The sequence below is a fragment of the Stylophora pistillata genome, chromosome 10 (genome assembly GCF_964205215.1).
Source record: "Stylophora pistillata chromosome 10, jaStyPist1.2, whole genome shotgun sequence".
NCBI classification, from domain to species: domain Eukaryota; kingdom Metazoa; phylum Cnidaria; class Anthozoa; order Scleractinia; family Pocilloporidae; genus Stylophora; species Stylophora pistillata.
The window spans coordinates 27,938,833-27,955,507 of record NC_142528.1 but is presented as its reverse complement, the minus strand read 5'-3'; the positions used below and the strand labels follow the sequence as shown (position 1 = coordinate 27,955,507).

At 37.4% G+C, this 16,675-nt stretch overlaps 1 protein-coding gene across 2 annotated transcripts; it reads left to right on the top strand.

The window, feature by feature from the left end:
• The first annotated feature begins 151 nt into the window (after nt 1-151).
• LOC111343771 (exportin-6) lies at nt 152-15,327 on the top strand. Of its 2 annotated transcripts, none has more exons than XM_022950962.2 (22): nt 152-620; nt 1,836-1,926; nt 2,573-2,685; nt 3,258-3,455; nt 4,889-5,492; nt 5,997-6,168; nt 6,604-6,730; nt 7,218-7,339; nt 8,368-8,476; nt 8,800-8,892; nt 9,026-9,095; nt 9,485-9,740; nt 10,145-10,295; nt 10,433-10,579; nt 10,673-10,747; nt 10,989-11,103; nt 11,385-11,543; nt 11,691-11,977; nt 12,175-12,330; nt 12,778-12,876; nt 13,289-13,519; nt 14,874-15,327. In XM_022950962.2, exons 1-22 carry the CDS (start codon nt 618-620, stop codon nt 14,973-14,975), a joined length of 3,480 nt encoding a protein of 1,159 aa, XP_022806697.2. In that variant the 5' UTR covers nt 152-617; the 3' UTR covers nt 14,976-15,327. The 2 variants fall into 2 exon arrangements, with proteins under 2 accessions (XP_022806697.2, XP_088591408.1); XM_088735282.1 differs by lacking the exon at nt 152-620 and adding an exon at nt 919-1,113.
• The last annotated feature ends 1,348 nt before the right edge of the window (nt 15,328-16,675 follow it).

Sequence of the window (16,675 nt, the reverse complement as noted above, 5' to 3'; positions counted from 1 at the left end):
TCTGTTGAGAGCCTCCTCAAACTATCATGTAAAAATTTATTTATTTCTATCAAATTACTTGCTGACTGAGGGGTACCGGGCCAGTTGAGTCTCATTGACCTATTCCCCTGCCCACCCTCCCTAACAACGTTCGCTGCTACTACTAGCCTCGTTCTTGTGCGTGTGGGCCGGGCAGGAAGGGAAAGGGACATTTCTATCGCATCGTACAAGTATGCAACCGGTTTTCTACCCATTTTAGTCCTGAACCAATTGTCCTCGAGGATATACACTGTAAATATTGTGTCCTCAATTCATTTTTCTATGGTGGAAGTCTATCCTTTTCTCTGAGAAACTAAAGGTGAGAAGCTCACTGTCTCGGCCAAGGACTCGACCCTACAGAAAAAGCCTGGGAGAATTCTACATTCATAGTGACTATGCCGTAATTACTACTTCCACGTTGCGTTGATTCCCAGCATTTTCCTGAGAAGAAAGGACTTGTACATGAAGCATAATCTGTTATTATCGCATAAGAGATGTGTTTTGGTCAACTGGGTTATTCTGGAAGAGATTGGTGGTAAATGACAGTTGAAACACGACAGTATAGCGACGTGCATACGTAGACCTTGAAATCTTTGATAATGGTGAGTAAACTCTCTTTTCATCGTCATCAGGTCTTGGAAAATGTAGACGATTACGGATTTAATAAGCCTCGACTTAAAATGGCCAATTTCTTGTGGTTTGTATACTGTGAGATGCGATGGCTTGATGGCGTGATCCATCTACTTTCACATTTTACGCACATCTATTATGTGTTCATAATCAAAATTGGATACAGGAAAAGTAAGCACTATTTAACAATAAGTCTATAAAAACTAATCTCTTTATTGTGGGAAAAGTGATGCCTTACCATTTGTTCATTTTTCTATGTATTGAATGAGCTCGTGATGTACGTGTTACCTCAAAGCCTATCTTAATGGATGGGGCGAAGATCTGTTGGTTGGCCTGTTTCTTGTCCAAATATGGTCACAGTTCACTCAATATCTGTCATCTTTATATCTGTGATATATCATGCGGATCAGATGATCTGTGAGTCATGGCAAAGAAACTACCAAAAGTTTTTCTTAAAAGACAAAAGTATGTTCCAATTTGTTTGCCCACTTGGTTTATCACAAACTTTTTTTGTGAATGAGTATAATAATTTAAACCTACTCCTTGAGAAAGGAAGGGGAAAGGAGAGGCCAAGCAAGCTTATTTTACTGGAACCCTCAGCAGTTTTCTCAGCATTCATGACTAGGAGTGTTAGTCCTCTTTGTCATTCCCTCTGACAAAGGGCCTAATGCTCAAAACATCAGCTTAAGAAACACACTCAACAGTAGCCAATTTACATCATTTACATTGACAACTCAATTGATAAAACCAAGTTATCTTTTAATACTTTCCACCAATGCAGCACCACCATTTCCATAGAAATTTATCTCCTGTGTTCCGTAAACAATTTGTTAGGTTTCCCTTCTTCTTTGCTGCTAGCCATTTATTGTCCTATGTGAAGAGCTTCAACAAGAACTAGTAGCCCTTTCAAGAACATACTATCATGATGAGAATCTAGTCCAGGTTCATACCCAGACCTCTTTCAATACATTTTACCTGTTCATCTGGTATCTGGTATGGTAATTATAAGGATAGCTTGCCAGAATTTTTTCATTTTGTATGCCAACCATTGGTGATTATCCTGAAAGTGCTTGGGGTTTTCATAGTGGATACAACATTTAATCCATGTTCATACTAGAACTGAAAGATGGCTGATTATGGTGACGAAATTTCTTAAGATTCCCTAAAGATTCCTTTTTTTTTCTCAGTCTTCAGATGCAGCATCCCTTCATGCCTTAGAGATGCTTATGAATGAATTTTTTTCTTCTTGTACGGACAACAATCGGAAAAGAGAAATAGGTATTTGACTTAATTAAGTGAACTAGTATACTTACTGGCAAATGAAAGGGATGCGTGGAATAAAGCCCCACATGACTTTTGTCGTGTCATTAACTTCCCCCTGTATTTCATAAGGGAATGAAAGATAATTTTACAGGACAGTCAATCACTCCTGAGTCTACTAGGATTTTCTTAGTGCTTTTTCCATGCACCCTTTTAAAGTGGTTATAATTTGATGTGAATCTCCTCAAATTATTGGGTTAATTGTATTTTAATATTTTTGCATTATGATCATTATAATTGTAAACTGCAAATCCTTGACTTACAGTTTTGAACAGTAATGGTTTACTTTAAAAAAAAATTGGAAAAGACAAACTTCACTTCCTCTCAATTTCTCATAAATCTGTTCTTTTAATTATAAATGTGTTTTTTATGTATGTCATGGCTGGGTGAACAAAGAAGGTTTTCAGAAAACCTTCTAAATTGCAGAGCCGAGAATGGGCTCCAAATATTCAAATGCCCAAGATTTAGTGAAATTTAATGAAATAATAATTCCATATGCACTTGTTGGATACAAGATTGGTGATTAGCCATATCCGAGGCATCCTCATGGAATAATTATTGAATAATCAATGGGTATGAATTTAATATTATAATATTTTTTTAGAACAAGTTTTACAAAACTTTAGCCAGCAGTCTGGAGCATGGCACCACTGTGTGTATTTTATGAACAACTGTTCAAATCAGTATGTCCTGATGTATGCAGTTTCAGTGTTTGAGGTTGGTGAAAAAGATTTTTGTTTGTTACCCATTTGCATGTATACAAGCAGTAGCCAAAGCTTGCCTTTTAAAGTTCCCCTGAGTTGAGGAAATGTGTCTTTTTTCTCAACAATTGATCACAATTTTATTCTTAAAAAATGCACCATGCAAATTGTTAAATTCAATTTCATTTGCAAGTCTGTTTTTTCTTGATAATTTCATCCTCTTTGTGGCAATGGGGACAACATGATTATACCAAAAGTTGTTGCTAAGAAAGCAGACCTTTTGTTAGTTAAAGGGCAGACACTTAAATGATACATTTTGGCAAACATTAAAGGAAAAATTGATTGAGGGAAAAATCAGCAATTTATTTCTTCAAGGAGACTTAAAAACTTTATAGAAAGCATCCCATAGTATGATTTTAAACCGACAGCATTACGGAATAGCCATAAAAAACAGAGAACACATCGATTTTTACTCTATTTTTCTAAAAAAAAAGACTAATTGAATTGTACATCACAAATGATCAAATCATGTTAAGGAATAAATGAAATAATGAGGATAGGATAATGATTTGATTTCTGTATTTTTAGAATCTCATCAATAAACAATGGATAGGAACACAAGCAGGAGATAAGGCTGAGGTCCGTCAGTTTCTTAATGATTATCTCTTGTCATATCACAAGAAGCTGCCATCTTACATCAGAAACAAGCTTATAAAAGTTATTGTTGATGTTGGAAGAGTTGATTGGCCACATTTCTATCCAAACTTTTTCTCAAATATTATTGAGGTAAGTCTTTAACTTTTCCCTTGTTCTATGGAAGGAAAATCACTCTCTAACTTCTCACTGTCTGAACATTCAAAATAATGGTAAACTGAGTCGCCAAGTTTACCTTTTTTATTTTCACCCCCTCACTTAGATAGATCCCTTCTGAAGGTTTTTTCCCATTTAAAAACTGAAAATGAAATTTTAACCCCTAGATTGTAAGCAGCTACATTTAGTAACCCTTTGCACCGTAGCGTCATTGCTTCAGTTTGCATAATCTCTGCACTGCAGTAAATGATTTGAACACATGGGTAACATGTGAAAGTGTAGTGACAACCTGTACAAAAGTCATCATCAGAGTCAAGTGAATAGTTGTTGTCAGTAGAATGTTCACTATTCATTGATTCTGATGATGACTTCTGGGCAGGTTGTCAAAACATCAGTCACCACCCCCAACAACAGTCCTTCTCAGGACTACACTCACCTGGATGATCGCACTACACCTTCACAATCTTCATACTGTTCTCTATACATTACTTGAGGTGCTGACCAAGGAGGTTTGTTTTACAATCAAGAGCTTTTTTAGTTGGTGATCATTTCTTTTATTCTTGTGACCCTAATGGGTGATTCAGGGGTAATGCTGTAAGGAGAAATTATATGTTAGTCAAATGGTTAAAGCTTCTTACACACATATACAGTGTACATATTAATTTTACTTCCTTCACACTAAAATTAAAGAGTTAAAGTACACTGTACCACCCTGGCCTCGAGGATGAACCATTGCCAAGAATTAGATTATCAAACAGTCATGTTGTATTTCTCATTGATACATGTATTTCATTCACCTTATTAAGAAGAAATAACCCCTTCATTCGGTGACTTTCATGTAGCCAAAGTTTAGCATCTTCCTGAGATATACTCAATGTTGTTGATCTTTGTATCACACCTACTGCCTCCCTGTTAGCTCAATTGGTAGAGCACCGGACTGTTGTGTGGGAGGTCGTGAGTTCAAGTCCGGCTGGACCAACACTCAGGGTCTTAAAAATTAATAACTGAGAAGAAAGTGCTGCCTTTGTAATAATATCTGCAAATGGTTAGACTTTCTAGTCTTCTTGGATAGGGACGATAAATGGAGGTCCTGTCTCCTGCAGGGTTGGGGTTGGAGACATTAATTTCCCACACACGAGATTACTGTGTGATGGATGTCCTCCCCGGGGTGGGATGGGTGGGTGAAAAAGGGGTTAGGTGTCAATTGGAATGAAAATTCTGTTCCTTTCTCCTGCCATTCCTGTGGCAAATGAATTAAACTTAAACATAACCTGAGTGCATGTGATAGCTGTCCAACAAGTTTTGTGGAGCCTAATTAACAGGGTGTTTGACAACAGAGTGTAACTGGCAGGGGTTCAAATTTGTATTTATACCCTGCAAGTAACAAATTTTCATTATTTTTTTTACAGTTGCTCCAGCAACCTTCAACAGTGGCATTAGGCTTGCTCATGCTTCAGACAACATCAGAAGAATTAGCCTCACCCAGGGAGGATTTGAGTATTGCTAGAAAGACTGAAGTACACAGACTTTTGCTCAATGAAGTTCCTGGCATCCTCTCTCTATTGACTCATTTATTGGACAGAGTCCTAGAAAAACACCGTCGACTTGCAACAACAGTTACCCCACCTCCTTCTCCTACTCATGGAATATCACCAGCCAGGAGTTCTAGTCCTACAGTGTCTGGATCAAGTTCATTATCAATGTTTACTTCATCGCCCTCGGCAGATCAGTCACTCCAACATGCAGGGAGTAGTAATCTCATGGGACGATTATTTAGTAATTCACCAATGAAATCTAGACAGAATTTAGGACATCCACTGCCACCTTTGGACTTGGAATCTGAAGAGATCAGTTCTCTAGTACTTAAATGTTTAGCACATCTGTTTAGCTGGATCCCTCTGTCTTCTACCATTACACCTTCACTTGTGTCTACTGTGTTTTATCTTGCGGAGTTTGGCTGCAGTGTAGTTCCATCCAGCTCTGGAGGCAGTGTTGTCAGTAATGCGGAACTAGGTGAGAAATAATGTACTGCCTTGACCTTTTCTTGTTACTGCAGACATAACTGCTGAGTAAAGTAACTGAAAGCTTCAACTCTGGGGCTAAGTGATAGAACTCAGTTGACCATTTAACTGTCATGAGTGACCAAGACGGCAACTCTCCTTATAATATCAACACAATAACAACTAGATAAGCGATGAGAATACAGAAAAGTGAAAAACAGGGGATTATTGGTTGATCCATTACCAAATTCTCTGAACTGACATTATAAGAATTGTATGTCAAACAGTAAGGAGAAGTACTAAGATCTTGGGAGTGGAACGATTAATTATCCACAGAGACATCCAAGTCCTTGGGAGTATTCAGTTCTTTTCTTGAGTGCTTATTTTCCTAAAAGTCCTCATTATTTAAACCAAAAATTGTCATTCCTTCCCAAGTCATACTTGCTTATGAAATGGAACAACAAAGTGTATTATATAACAATGAAGCAATTGCCCTGTTGTGTTTTGTTTTCTCTAGGTGTCTCAGCAATGACTTGTATTAATGAACTGTTGTCTAAGAATTGTGTGCCTGTAGAATTTGAGGAGTTCTTGCTGAAGTTGTTTCAGCAAACATTTCAGCTGTTACAGAGAATAACAAAGGATACAGGTGCTCAAGCCGTGGAAAATCTTCTCACAGAACAAGATGAAAGGTGAGGCTATGAAACTTATTATGTAGACATGTAGAGCCATGCCTCCCCCTTAGCTATTTGTCATGCCATTTTCATTCCTCTCCTCCCCCCCTTTTCTAGCATTTATGTCATGTTGCTTTAACAAGAGAGATGATAGGGTCTTGTCCAAACACATTACACTGCAAAGAGCCTGCATGACCAGATCAGATCCACTGATGCTTTTATTATCAAGAAAATGCACGGCCCCCTCACACTGATCCAACCAGCATACTGCACTTTGATGGAACTGTTTAACGATAATCTTAATGATTTTTGGGGGGCAAAAGCAACCTACATGTACTTGTAAAAAAATTACCCCTTGATTTTATAGAAGTCAGTGGCAATGAGGCTAGATTTCTGTTTTCTGTAAATTTATACAAATTTTCTAACATGCCTGTTTTACTCAATTTTTTTCAGTTACTTGAATAAATTTACTGAGTTTTTGAGACTTTTTGTGAGTATACACTTGAGAAGATTTGAAAATAGTTCCCATTTCCCAGTTCTTGAGCTGTTGACATTACTCTTCAAATATACATTCAAACAGGTCAGTAAATAAAAGAATTTAATTTTCTTTCTGTGAAATTTGATTTCCCTATGTATACTGAAGATTAAAGATAAATCTTTTATGCTGTGAAAGCATAATTTTTAAAATGAATCTCCTGCAACATTTCTGGGCTTTTTGGGAGATGAGTAGATGAAGAGACAAAGAAGCTTTCTAAAACACTTAAAACCCATTAACTCCCAGAAGTGATTAAAATGAAACTTCTCCTTCTAATATCCATACATGATCCAGCAAACAGGTAATGAGAATACTCAAATTTATCAGGTAGGAGGAGGTGTTACTGGGATCTAACATCAAATTCTCATAACTAATTTACAAGGTAACGTGTAGCAGCTCGAGGGGAGAATTAACAATCAAATCTTGGGAGTTGAAGGGTGAAGACACTTTTTACATGTGTAGCAGTTAAATTAAATTATCTTTTTTCCTGGTTTTCAATTTCTTCTAATTGAGATGACTTATCATCATTCAGCCTCAGTTGGAAGGCTTTTTCGCCTGTTTGGACATTTGGACTGTGTTTCTAGACTACCTTATTGGAAAAGTTGCAAATGCTAGAAGTGATAAGCTTGCAGAAGCTGAAGCTACTGTCAGCAGGTTTGTGTTTTGAACAATCTATCATCCAACATAATGTATATATTGTATGATTACATTAATTTTTACTGTTTATTACCTAGCTTTTTACAAATTCATAATTCCGATTTATGTATTTTTTTTCCTTATTTTATTCTTATATCAGGTGAAGAACCATATCATGGATGTACTGATATTGAACTGTTATTATTATTATTATTATTATTATTATTATTATTATTATTATTATTATTATTATTATTATTATTATTATGCCGGTTAAAACGTCTGGATGCCAGAACCTATATACACGAAAGCTGGGCGTCTAGGACATGGCCAGCTAACATGTTTAGAATTTACATATGCACCCCCCCCCCCCCCCCAAAAAAAAGAAAAACTAATACAAAATGATAAAAAAGAAAGACCCTAGTGGCTAGTCCCTAATGTCTTAAAAACTCAACAAAATAACACATGGCTAAGATGAAGTCTTCAACTCATGACTTTCAAAGATCTTGCAATTTTGAGTGAAGTGCTGACTACAGTTATTATTATTATTATTATTATTACTATTATTATTATTATTATTATTATTAACATACTCTTGGGAATTCAAACCGAATAAGTACTGAGCAGCTCTCATTTAAATGAGATAATACCTCATAAAAGTTATAAGCTTTTTTAATGTTTTACTACCTTTTAAGTCACAGGGACATGAAGACACATTTGTAGCTCCTTAAATTTGATCACCTCCTAACAACTTTCAAATGAATTATGTTTTTTACAATTAGCTTACGATTACTCAAACAATCAATTCCTCTAAGGAGCTTTCCACTTTTCATTAAACTAAAATTGAATTTTTCATGATCAAAAGATGAACCATTGCTTTTTTCCATCAATCAGTTTATAGAATTCTCAGTTTATAATGCTATTTTATTAACCCCTGGCTATCAGCTTTTCTTTCATGTATGCCCCATAGTTGGTTTCAGGGTTTTGCCGAGGGTTTTGTCTTGTAAGTTACTAGAAACAAACAAGTTATGTACTTCTGTTTTTAGGTATAAGGAAGTGTTGCTGATGTTGATAACTGAGCTGCTGAAGAAAATTCAATTCCGACATAATCGAAAGCAACTTGAGGAGTTGGATGATGAAACGCTAGATGATGATGTAAGTTGACATTGTATTATTTTTTATTAAACATTTGTATAAGAAATCAGTTGCTTCAACTATTTGATATTTCTGACTTTTACTAAACATAGAGTCTTGAAAGAAAAGAAACTATCAGTATCAAAAGTGCTCTTTTAATTTCTGTGAGGATAATAAATGCAGTAAAAGAGACAGGAACTGTGTGGAGAACACAATTTGTGAGGTCAAGCCTTGTGAGTTTACCTCTAAAATGTTTAAGGGTAGACTATTCATTTTAATGTAATTTCATTTTGACAAATATTTTTACTGTAGGATACAATTGAGTTTTTTTTTTTTAATTCAAGTCTGAAACAGAGTGGCAAGCATTTCAAAGAAACTGCCTTGAAATTGTAGCTAAGTTAGCAGAACTCCTTCCTGGAGAGACATTCTCACTGCTGGTAAGAAGCTATTCATTTTGTTTTCTGTCTCTAAGGACAAGTGCTATAAGAATAAAAGTTTTGCATCCTTTACCAGAAAGTTAAATTTTCCATCTACATGTAGTTAATCTTTTGCTCTCTTTTATTGTTTTAGTTCCCTCTATTTAGTGAATATTGTGATGTGTACATTGGTCTTGGAGATTATGTCACCAAAACTGCACATGGTAAGATTGGTTGTTGATGTCACAGAAATGTTGCTGTTAGGAAACAGGGAAGAAATTTACATAAGTAAAAGGCAGTTTTCAGTGATGATTACTACTTCTCAAAAGTACCATGGTGGATGCTGTAACAGTCTTGGATAACTCATAGATGATCCAACTACCTTTGCAAAACGACCTCAAATAGTATCAAGAAACAGTTAGATCTTCAAATCAATTTAAGCAAAATGTTGTTGGGAATTAAGAAAAACTATTGATAAGGGATGTTGTTGGATTAAACACCAAATTCTTAAAGTTAAAATTATAATAAGAAACGTATGGAAAACAAGGTAGAGAATCAACGTTTGGATCTTGGGAGTGATTGGGTGAATTTTTACATTTTCTTTTGTCTTCAGGCCTGCAACTAGGGATCAGTGGTGAAAATGAATGTCTTCAATTGCACTGTACACTCCGAGACTTGTCCACCATGGAGCGTGCACTGGGACGACTGTCAGAACACTTTATTGGTGAAGTGAATTTTGCCAACAGATTTAGTGATGGGGAGGCTATTGTTGAAAGACTTGGACAGATTGCACTGTTTGGCACACAAAGTCAGTTGTTTGCAGCTCATACAGCCATGCCTAATGTTCTTCAACCGGACCTCATTGAAGTGTAAGACAAAGCAGTTTATTAAACCATGAAATGAAAAGTTTGTTCTGGATGATAGCTTACCACTAGCGTTTTGTCAGAGCTCCCCTTATAGGTCACTGTTAGACATGTATTTTCTTGGTTTGAGAGAGACTGGGTTTTAAGAATAAACTGACTGGACTTAGAGCAGAGTACAATAACCCCAGGGATGGCTTCAACTCAAACGTTTTGTTCTTTAGTCCAGGACAGTTGTCCAGATTTTAGCCTAATTTGGACAGAACAGGACAGGCCACTTCTGAGCCAGATACCTCTCCGACACAGTTCCTCTCTGTAGCCAGAGATAGACTAGACTTCCTTTCACAGCCATTTTAGCTTGTGTGCAGACGTAATGTTTTACTGTATTTAACTAGTTTCTTTGACTCTTTAAGCCACGCCCAAGGACTTGCTGCATTTCAAGCTTACTGTCACTGGATGGCGCAGTATTACTTGGAAACCTACAGACAACAACAGCATCAAGAAAAGTTTGTGACGCTTGTCTCAAATGCAATTGATTCTCTGGTTCCTTTGATAAACAAGGAAGTAAGCTGCTGTTGCTTTGTCTTGTTATTTGTGTACCATATGTTTGTTATAGCTGGCCACCTTGTGTAAGTTTTCACCGGTACCGTGGAAGACAGTACCAAAAAACAACTCAAACAAGCAATTCATCTTTTCCTTAGGTTCCTCAAAGGGTTTCGTTACCAGCTTCCCATCTTCTCAACTCATTAGCAACAACAGTTCGTCCATCATTTATGACTGCCCTGGATAAAGTACAGAAGCTCTTCCGTGATGTTAACAGTGGTTCATTATCTGACTTGCCACTTGAGGTGCAAATTACATAGTCCTTATTGTTATTAGTGTTTTAACTTACTTTAAAGGTTTTCTCTAGTGTAAAAGCGTTGTTAATTTCTCCCCAACAGGTCCAGACCTTAGTTATACGGTCTTTGTCAAATGCTTTGGTGTTACCTTGGCCAAATAAAGCTGATAATGAACAGGTAAGGATCGAAGTTAATGAAGATTTCAAATGGAGCATAATTACCACAAGCACTCAGACTAAGTATTTTGTTTTTATTACCCTTGCTATTATTTAAGTTTTACTAAGGTCAATGACATTCGATGGAAAACAGCTCTGTTACGTGGTTTGTATTGGCAAGGTGAAGCACCAAATACGATACCTTTGAAATACTTTAAGTTTGTAGTTTAAATACTGAACTTTTTGGTTTCGTTTTTGTCAAGGAATGGGAAGTTCGCTCTCAAAGTCATCACACCTTAATGCAGAGCATCAAACAACCTTTAAAAAGTATCGTGGAAACACCAGGTTTCTCTGGAAACAAACAGCTACAGGAAAGTGGTAAGTAAAGTTTGCACCTCAACTACTCGATAGGGGACAGTGGGTCTAATAAGTGGTTAGGCAGAGGCATACCAAAACAATTCGTACTATAACACTTAAAAATAGAGCCGTTTACTAGAAATGCTTGCAAAGAGCCGTCAAAAAAATTGTAAATGAAGCTCTTACTTTTCTTCAGACTCTTAAGTCACTTGCTGTCTCATGATACACCTCTCAATTTTAGGAAAATTATTGATAGTGTTATTGCATCTCACTTGTTAAATAAATGATCGATTTATGAACAGCCAAGCCTCTTCTTCACTTCACCCTACACGTGCTGGCTGATTTGATGTCTGCCGCAACAGAAGACCAGGTTACCAAGACCAAACTCATTCTGTACCAGTCCATCTCAGATGTAGTTCAAATCACAATTACTATTTTTCCGGTGTATATCCACTATCCAGGTAAGTGAGAAAAAAACTAAGGTATTTTTACTCGTTAGCAGTGCAAGTAGACAACTTGAAATTCGTAACTGCCAGTTCGGCAAAGTACAGTTTAATGAAGTGCTTATAAATCAGCTATCAATACATTTATGGTTACTCATATTACAGATACAACTGATGAGATTCTAGGCTTCCTTCTGACGTTGTTCGAGAGTTTGAAGGTTCAACTTGGTCCAGCGGTGACGGAACAGATCGTTCAACCACTGCTTCACACCTTCACCCGCCAGCAGTTGTCCGAAACACTGCATCACGAGAGTACAGCCGGCTCGCGCGTCATCAACAACTTCTTGAAAATCCTGCAGCTGTTGGTGCAAGAACCTGCTGCATCCTTCAAGGCTTTTCTCCCTAATATTATCGGATTATGTATGGAGCAGTTGTATCCAATTTTGGCTGAGGTAAATTTTTCTTTTTCCCTCTGTATAGTTTTTGCATACACTTCACGCAAACGAAGATGCTTGGGAATCTTCTCTTCTTAACCCTCTAGTTAACCTTTTCACAATCTCGATCTAAGACGTAACGTCTCATTTCATGACAAAGAAACCGTTATGATGATGATACTGATCGATTCCTTTTTTTCTCTCTTTTTCTTCAGCAACCATGCCCCGACATAAAATGCGAATTTTACGAGTTACTCCATCAATTACTACTGCACAACTGGCGTTACTTCTTCCGTGCATCTCTGCTGGCCAAAATGTCGATGGCAGAAGAGACTGTGGAGAACCAGGCTCAGTTTAACTCCATAATGCAGGTTTGCAACAGATTTGATCCTTGCTTTAACTTTGGTGCTTTGAGTAGGGTGTAAATTCACATAAGAGTTGTCCTATCTCTTTCATCAATTAACTTTAGTTTCCGCTGCACTGTCGGATTAAAAATAATGTGGAAAAACTATTTTTGTCTTATTAAGCACGTACACTGGTATATAAAATTAGTGCTGCTTTCTTAACCAAGGAGATGAAAAGCAAAAACCAGATGCGATTTTTTACACGCCTTTTTTTTTTTTTTTTTTTCCTCAAGGGGACGTTAGAATTAATTTACTTCCAATCGTAAATTTTATTTGCTTTGTGGGTCCTTGTAATCAGTTTGTTTATGGTTGTACTAAATGGGTGAAACTTCCTTAATTTTACTGATCGTTTGATTTAGTAAGCACCCTTAAAGCGATTTATGATCCTCTGATGTATTTGTGGTTTTACTTTAGGCCTTTGGACAGTCTTTTCTTCAACCAGACATTACAGTATTCAAGCAGAACATTGAAGCATTAGAAAATCTCAACTCCAAGTGTAAACTTTATCAAAAGGTTTGTCCTGTTCACCCCTCTGGCAGACCCTCTCGAACTTCCGCACAAGCTTTATTACTGTTGTTTGAATTCCTCACGCTTATCTTTCTGAAGAACAGACAAGCCCGTTGCTGTTCTGGCACGATTTTACTCTTAGCGATAAAGTTATCATATCTTTCAATGTTAATAGAGCTCCAACTCATCCCCAGGACCTCTTAGGAAATATCGTTTGGTTGAAAACAAGATTATAATAATTAAAACTATATGAAATTTATGGCACACACGGCAGAGAATTGATATTTACGTCGCGGGAATGAAACTGATAAGTGACAGATTTTTTAGCGCTTACTCCAAATTTAAGCTTCTCAGAATGACAATAACTGTTAGATTGTATTCCTCAGAAATAACCACCCTTTTCTTTCTCCTTTGTCAGCGCATCTTTAAAGAAAGCATGCTTCTTCAGTTCGTGAACGTCTTCCTTCAAGCGCTAGTTTTTAGGTCACATGATCTGTTACAAGAAGAGATCACGATTACTCTGTACAATATGGCGGCTGTGGACTTTGACTCGTTTTACTCAGCGTTCTTGCCTCAGTTTCTTGGTGGCTGTGAAGGGCTTACCGACTCACAGAAGACTGAGTTGGGAAACAATTTCACACCCGATAAGGTAGGTACAACAAAAGGTTATAAACAGACACAGTGAGTGATAGAGCAGGGGCGAATCCTAGAATTTCTTATAGGGTGGGTCTAATCCTCGACTCGGAAAAGGTAGAAGTTTCTTTTTTTGCAGTATAACCAGAATAAGCCAAGAAATTCTTATTGAGTAGTGACATGACCGCCTCCCGGTTAGCTCAATTGGTTAGAGTGCCGGATTGTGTTGTGCGGGAGGTCGAGGGTTTGAGCCCCGGCCGGACCAATACTCATGCTCTTAAAATAAGTGAGGAGAATTTGCTACCTTTCTATAATCAAGAAATGGATAGATATTCTAGTCTTCTCGGATAAGGACGAATAAACCGTAGGCCCCGTCTCCTGCAGGGTTAGGGGTAGGAGACGTTAATTCCCCACGCACGAGATTACTGTGTGGTGGATGTCCTTCCTTTGGGTGAGATGGGTGAGTGTTGGCCCTGAAAAGCCCCTATGGGGAGGGTCAATTAACCTATGTATGTCTGTATGTCTGTCTGTCTGTCTGTCTGTCTGTCTGTCTGTATGTATGTATGTATGTATGTATGTATGTATGTATGTATGTATGTATGTATATATACGTATGATGCACGATCCTCGCAGTAGATAGCGCTATTTAAGCAATAGCGAAAATCAGACCTGAAAAAAACCAGGCCTGTACGGGATTCGAACCACTGACCTCTGCGATACTAGTGCAGCGCTCTTACCAATTGAGCTAACAAGCCAACTGGGAGTAGGCCGTTAAGTTGATTCGTAATAAACCCGTGATATATACCGCAGTTCAAAATATATGAACTTCATATATTTCATTGTATCTGATATGTATGTATGTGTGTATGTGTGTATGTGTGTATGTGTGTATGTGTGTATGTGTGTATGTATGTATGTGTGTATGTACATGCGATGTTGTCATTGTAGTTAGAAAAACCATCTGTCTAATGGTTCGACCTTTTATTCTTTTACCAATCTGCTGGTCTGCTGCTGTCCTAATTTTACGAAGAGAAAAATGTTGGCTTAGGGACGGTTATGATTTATTATTGGAGCGGGGGGGGGAGTCGGAAAAGTTTATCTGTGTCGAGATAAAATTTATCTTCCCCCCCCCCCCCACCTTTATACTCTGTTAGCGACGACTGATCTTTCCTCCTCTCCCCATGAAAATCATGTGATTCCCTGCAAATTCCGCGGACCCCCCTCACCTAGGATATTGTAATGACTGGTCCCTTATCGTCATTTATTTGATCCGCCGACCCCTCCCCCCCCAGGAGATAATAAAGACTGGTTCCTTGATACTATTTATTTTATTTTTATTGTCTAACAGTGTTTTTATGTCATTCCCGTAGGACTTGCCATCTTTTACTCAGAGTATTCACCGATTTGTCGGAGACTTACGGTACTACAGACTCTGCAACAGCAGCCTTCCCTCAGGCACCGTCAAGTTTTAGTACAAATTTATTTAAACAGAAAAGAAATTCATGTATTTTAAGGCTGTGTAAAGTAAACAATATTGACCACTTTGCAATTTATACCGAGTAGCTTGGACTCGTGTAATTTATAAACCTGTAACTATTCTTGTGTCGTTTAAGCTAGTGTAATTAAGTTATGACAATTGTACAACGATCCCCAAGGTGGTAAAAGGTGGAACGAGTCTCTGCTGAAATGAATATACTGTATATTTTTTTATATTTACAAAATTGGTACAGTGTAATTTGTAAAGAAAGTGAGATAGAATAATTTTCCCAAAAAAGTCTTGATTATGCGTTAATTTTATCAGTGAATAAAATGAATTTCAGTGGATTTTATTCTCAACCTCATTCCTCTGAACGTTATGCTAGTGAATAGGAAAGAGAGGTGAGGAAAATCTTGTTGCAGCATTTGCAAGTGATTTGTACAAGGTGAGTCTTCAAAGGTATATTTAAGTTACTCCCCATTTTGTCGAAGGCCTGAGTCTGAAATCGGGCTCGTTTGTATGCAGCCAGAGATTGCCGGCGAGATTTTTCTGTGATGCCTTTGCGTGGGTCATTTTTTACATACAGGCTTCAAGGAGTGGTGGGTAACAAAATCGGAATCACACCTTTTATGACATCATCTCATCTTGACTCATTCTGATGCCCACCAAATGTTTCATTTACATTGCAAATTTGTTAATCCTCATTTGATATTCATCTTACTGAGTTTTGCAAAGATCTTTGCACGCGCAGCTCAGAACTTGGCTTTTCTGCTTGGTTTTGAGCTCCTTGCCTTTAGTTACAGTTTATGTTGCAGACAAATAATGCGCAGCATGTCATCGACAGTCATAATGGCTGGCAGTTGAAGCTAAATTGTTGGTCTGTAGCATTTCTTTTAAGTAATGATCCTTGCACGTGGCCGGGTCGACTCAGTCAAGCCATAAAGAAACGAAGTCTTGGTCTTCTCTGAATTCACGTAAGTCATCTAGTTTCGTTCTGCTGCACATCGCTTTTAGCTACCAACAATTTTGTAGACTTTGAGAGAGAAATTATGCTTTAATTTTAAGTACATATCTTTTATTTACATCGGCTCTCTGTCGGTTGTAGCTGAATATTTATCTCTACTCTGGTATAGAGGTTTTGCCTCTCTCTCTTAGAATGAGGAGAACTTACAAATCAGATTTCTCTATTTGAAAGTATTCGTCGGGGAAAAAAAAGACAAGATCTGATTGTTAATTCTCCCCTCTAGCTGCTACACATTTCGTTGTTTATCATATAAGGGGCAAAATTATTGAATTGTGATTGGTCAAGACAGAGGACATTTTTTCTTAATTTTTGTAATTAGCCCCGGGCAAAATTACTTGAAAATGATTGGCTGAAAATCGCTTAGCAACGGTTGCCAAGGTAAAGAAATTTCTGTTTGTTATGTAACAATGGCGTCCCGTTTTGCGCGAGATCAGTAAGAAAACATTTTGCCCCTTATATTATAAACAAGTAATCACATGGTTCCTCGTAAAATTAAGGATTAATATCACTTGTGTTTTCGGAAGTTGCATAAATTGCCCTCGTCGCGGGCAATTTCAGCAACTTCCGAAAACACGCGTGATATTAATCCTTAATTTTACTCGGCCCCATGCGATTACCTATACAAATTAGCCACTAGAATTTGGTGTTGAGTAAGTTAGCAACTTCTGATT

Coding starts and splice junctions, on each gene's coding strand:
- LOC111343771 (XM_022950962.2), top strand. Junction 10,580..10,672: donor TATCTGACTTGCCACTTGAG/GTGCAAATTACA, acceptor TCTCCCCAACAG/GTCCAGACCTTAGTTATACG. Junction 12,877..13,288: donor AGTGTAAACTTTATCAAAAG/GTTTGTCCTGTT, acceptor CTCCTTTGTCAG/CGCATCTTTAAAGAAAGCAT.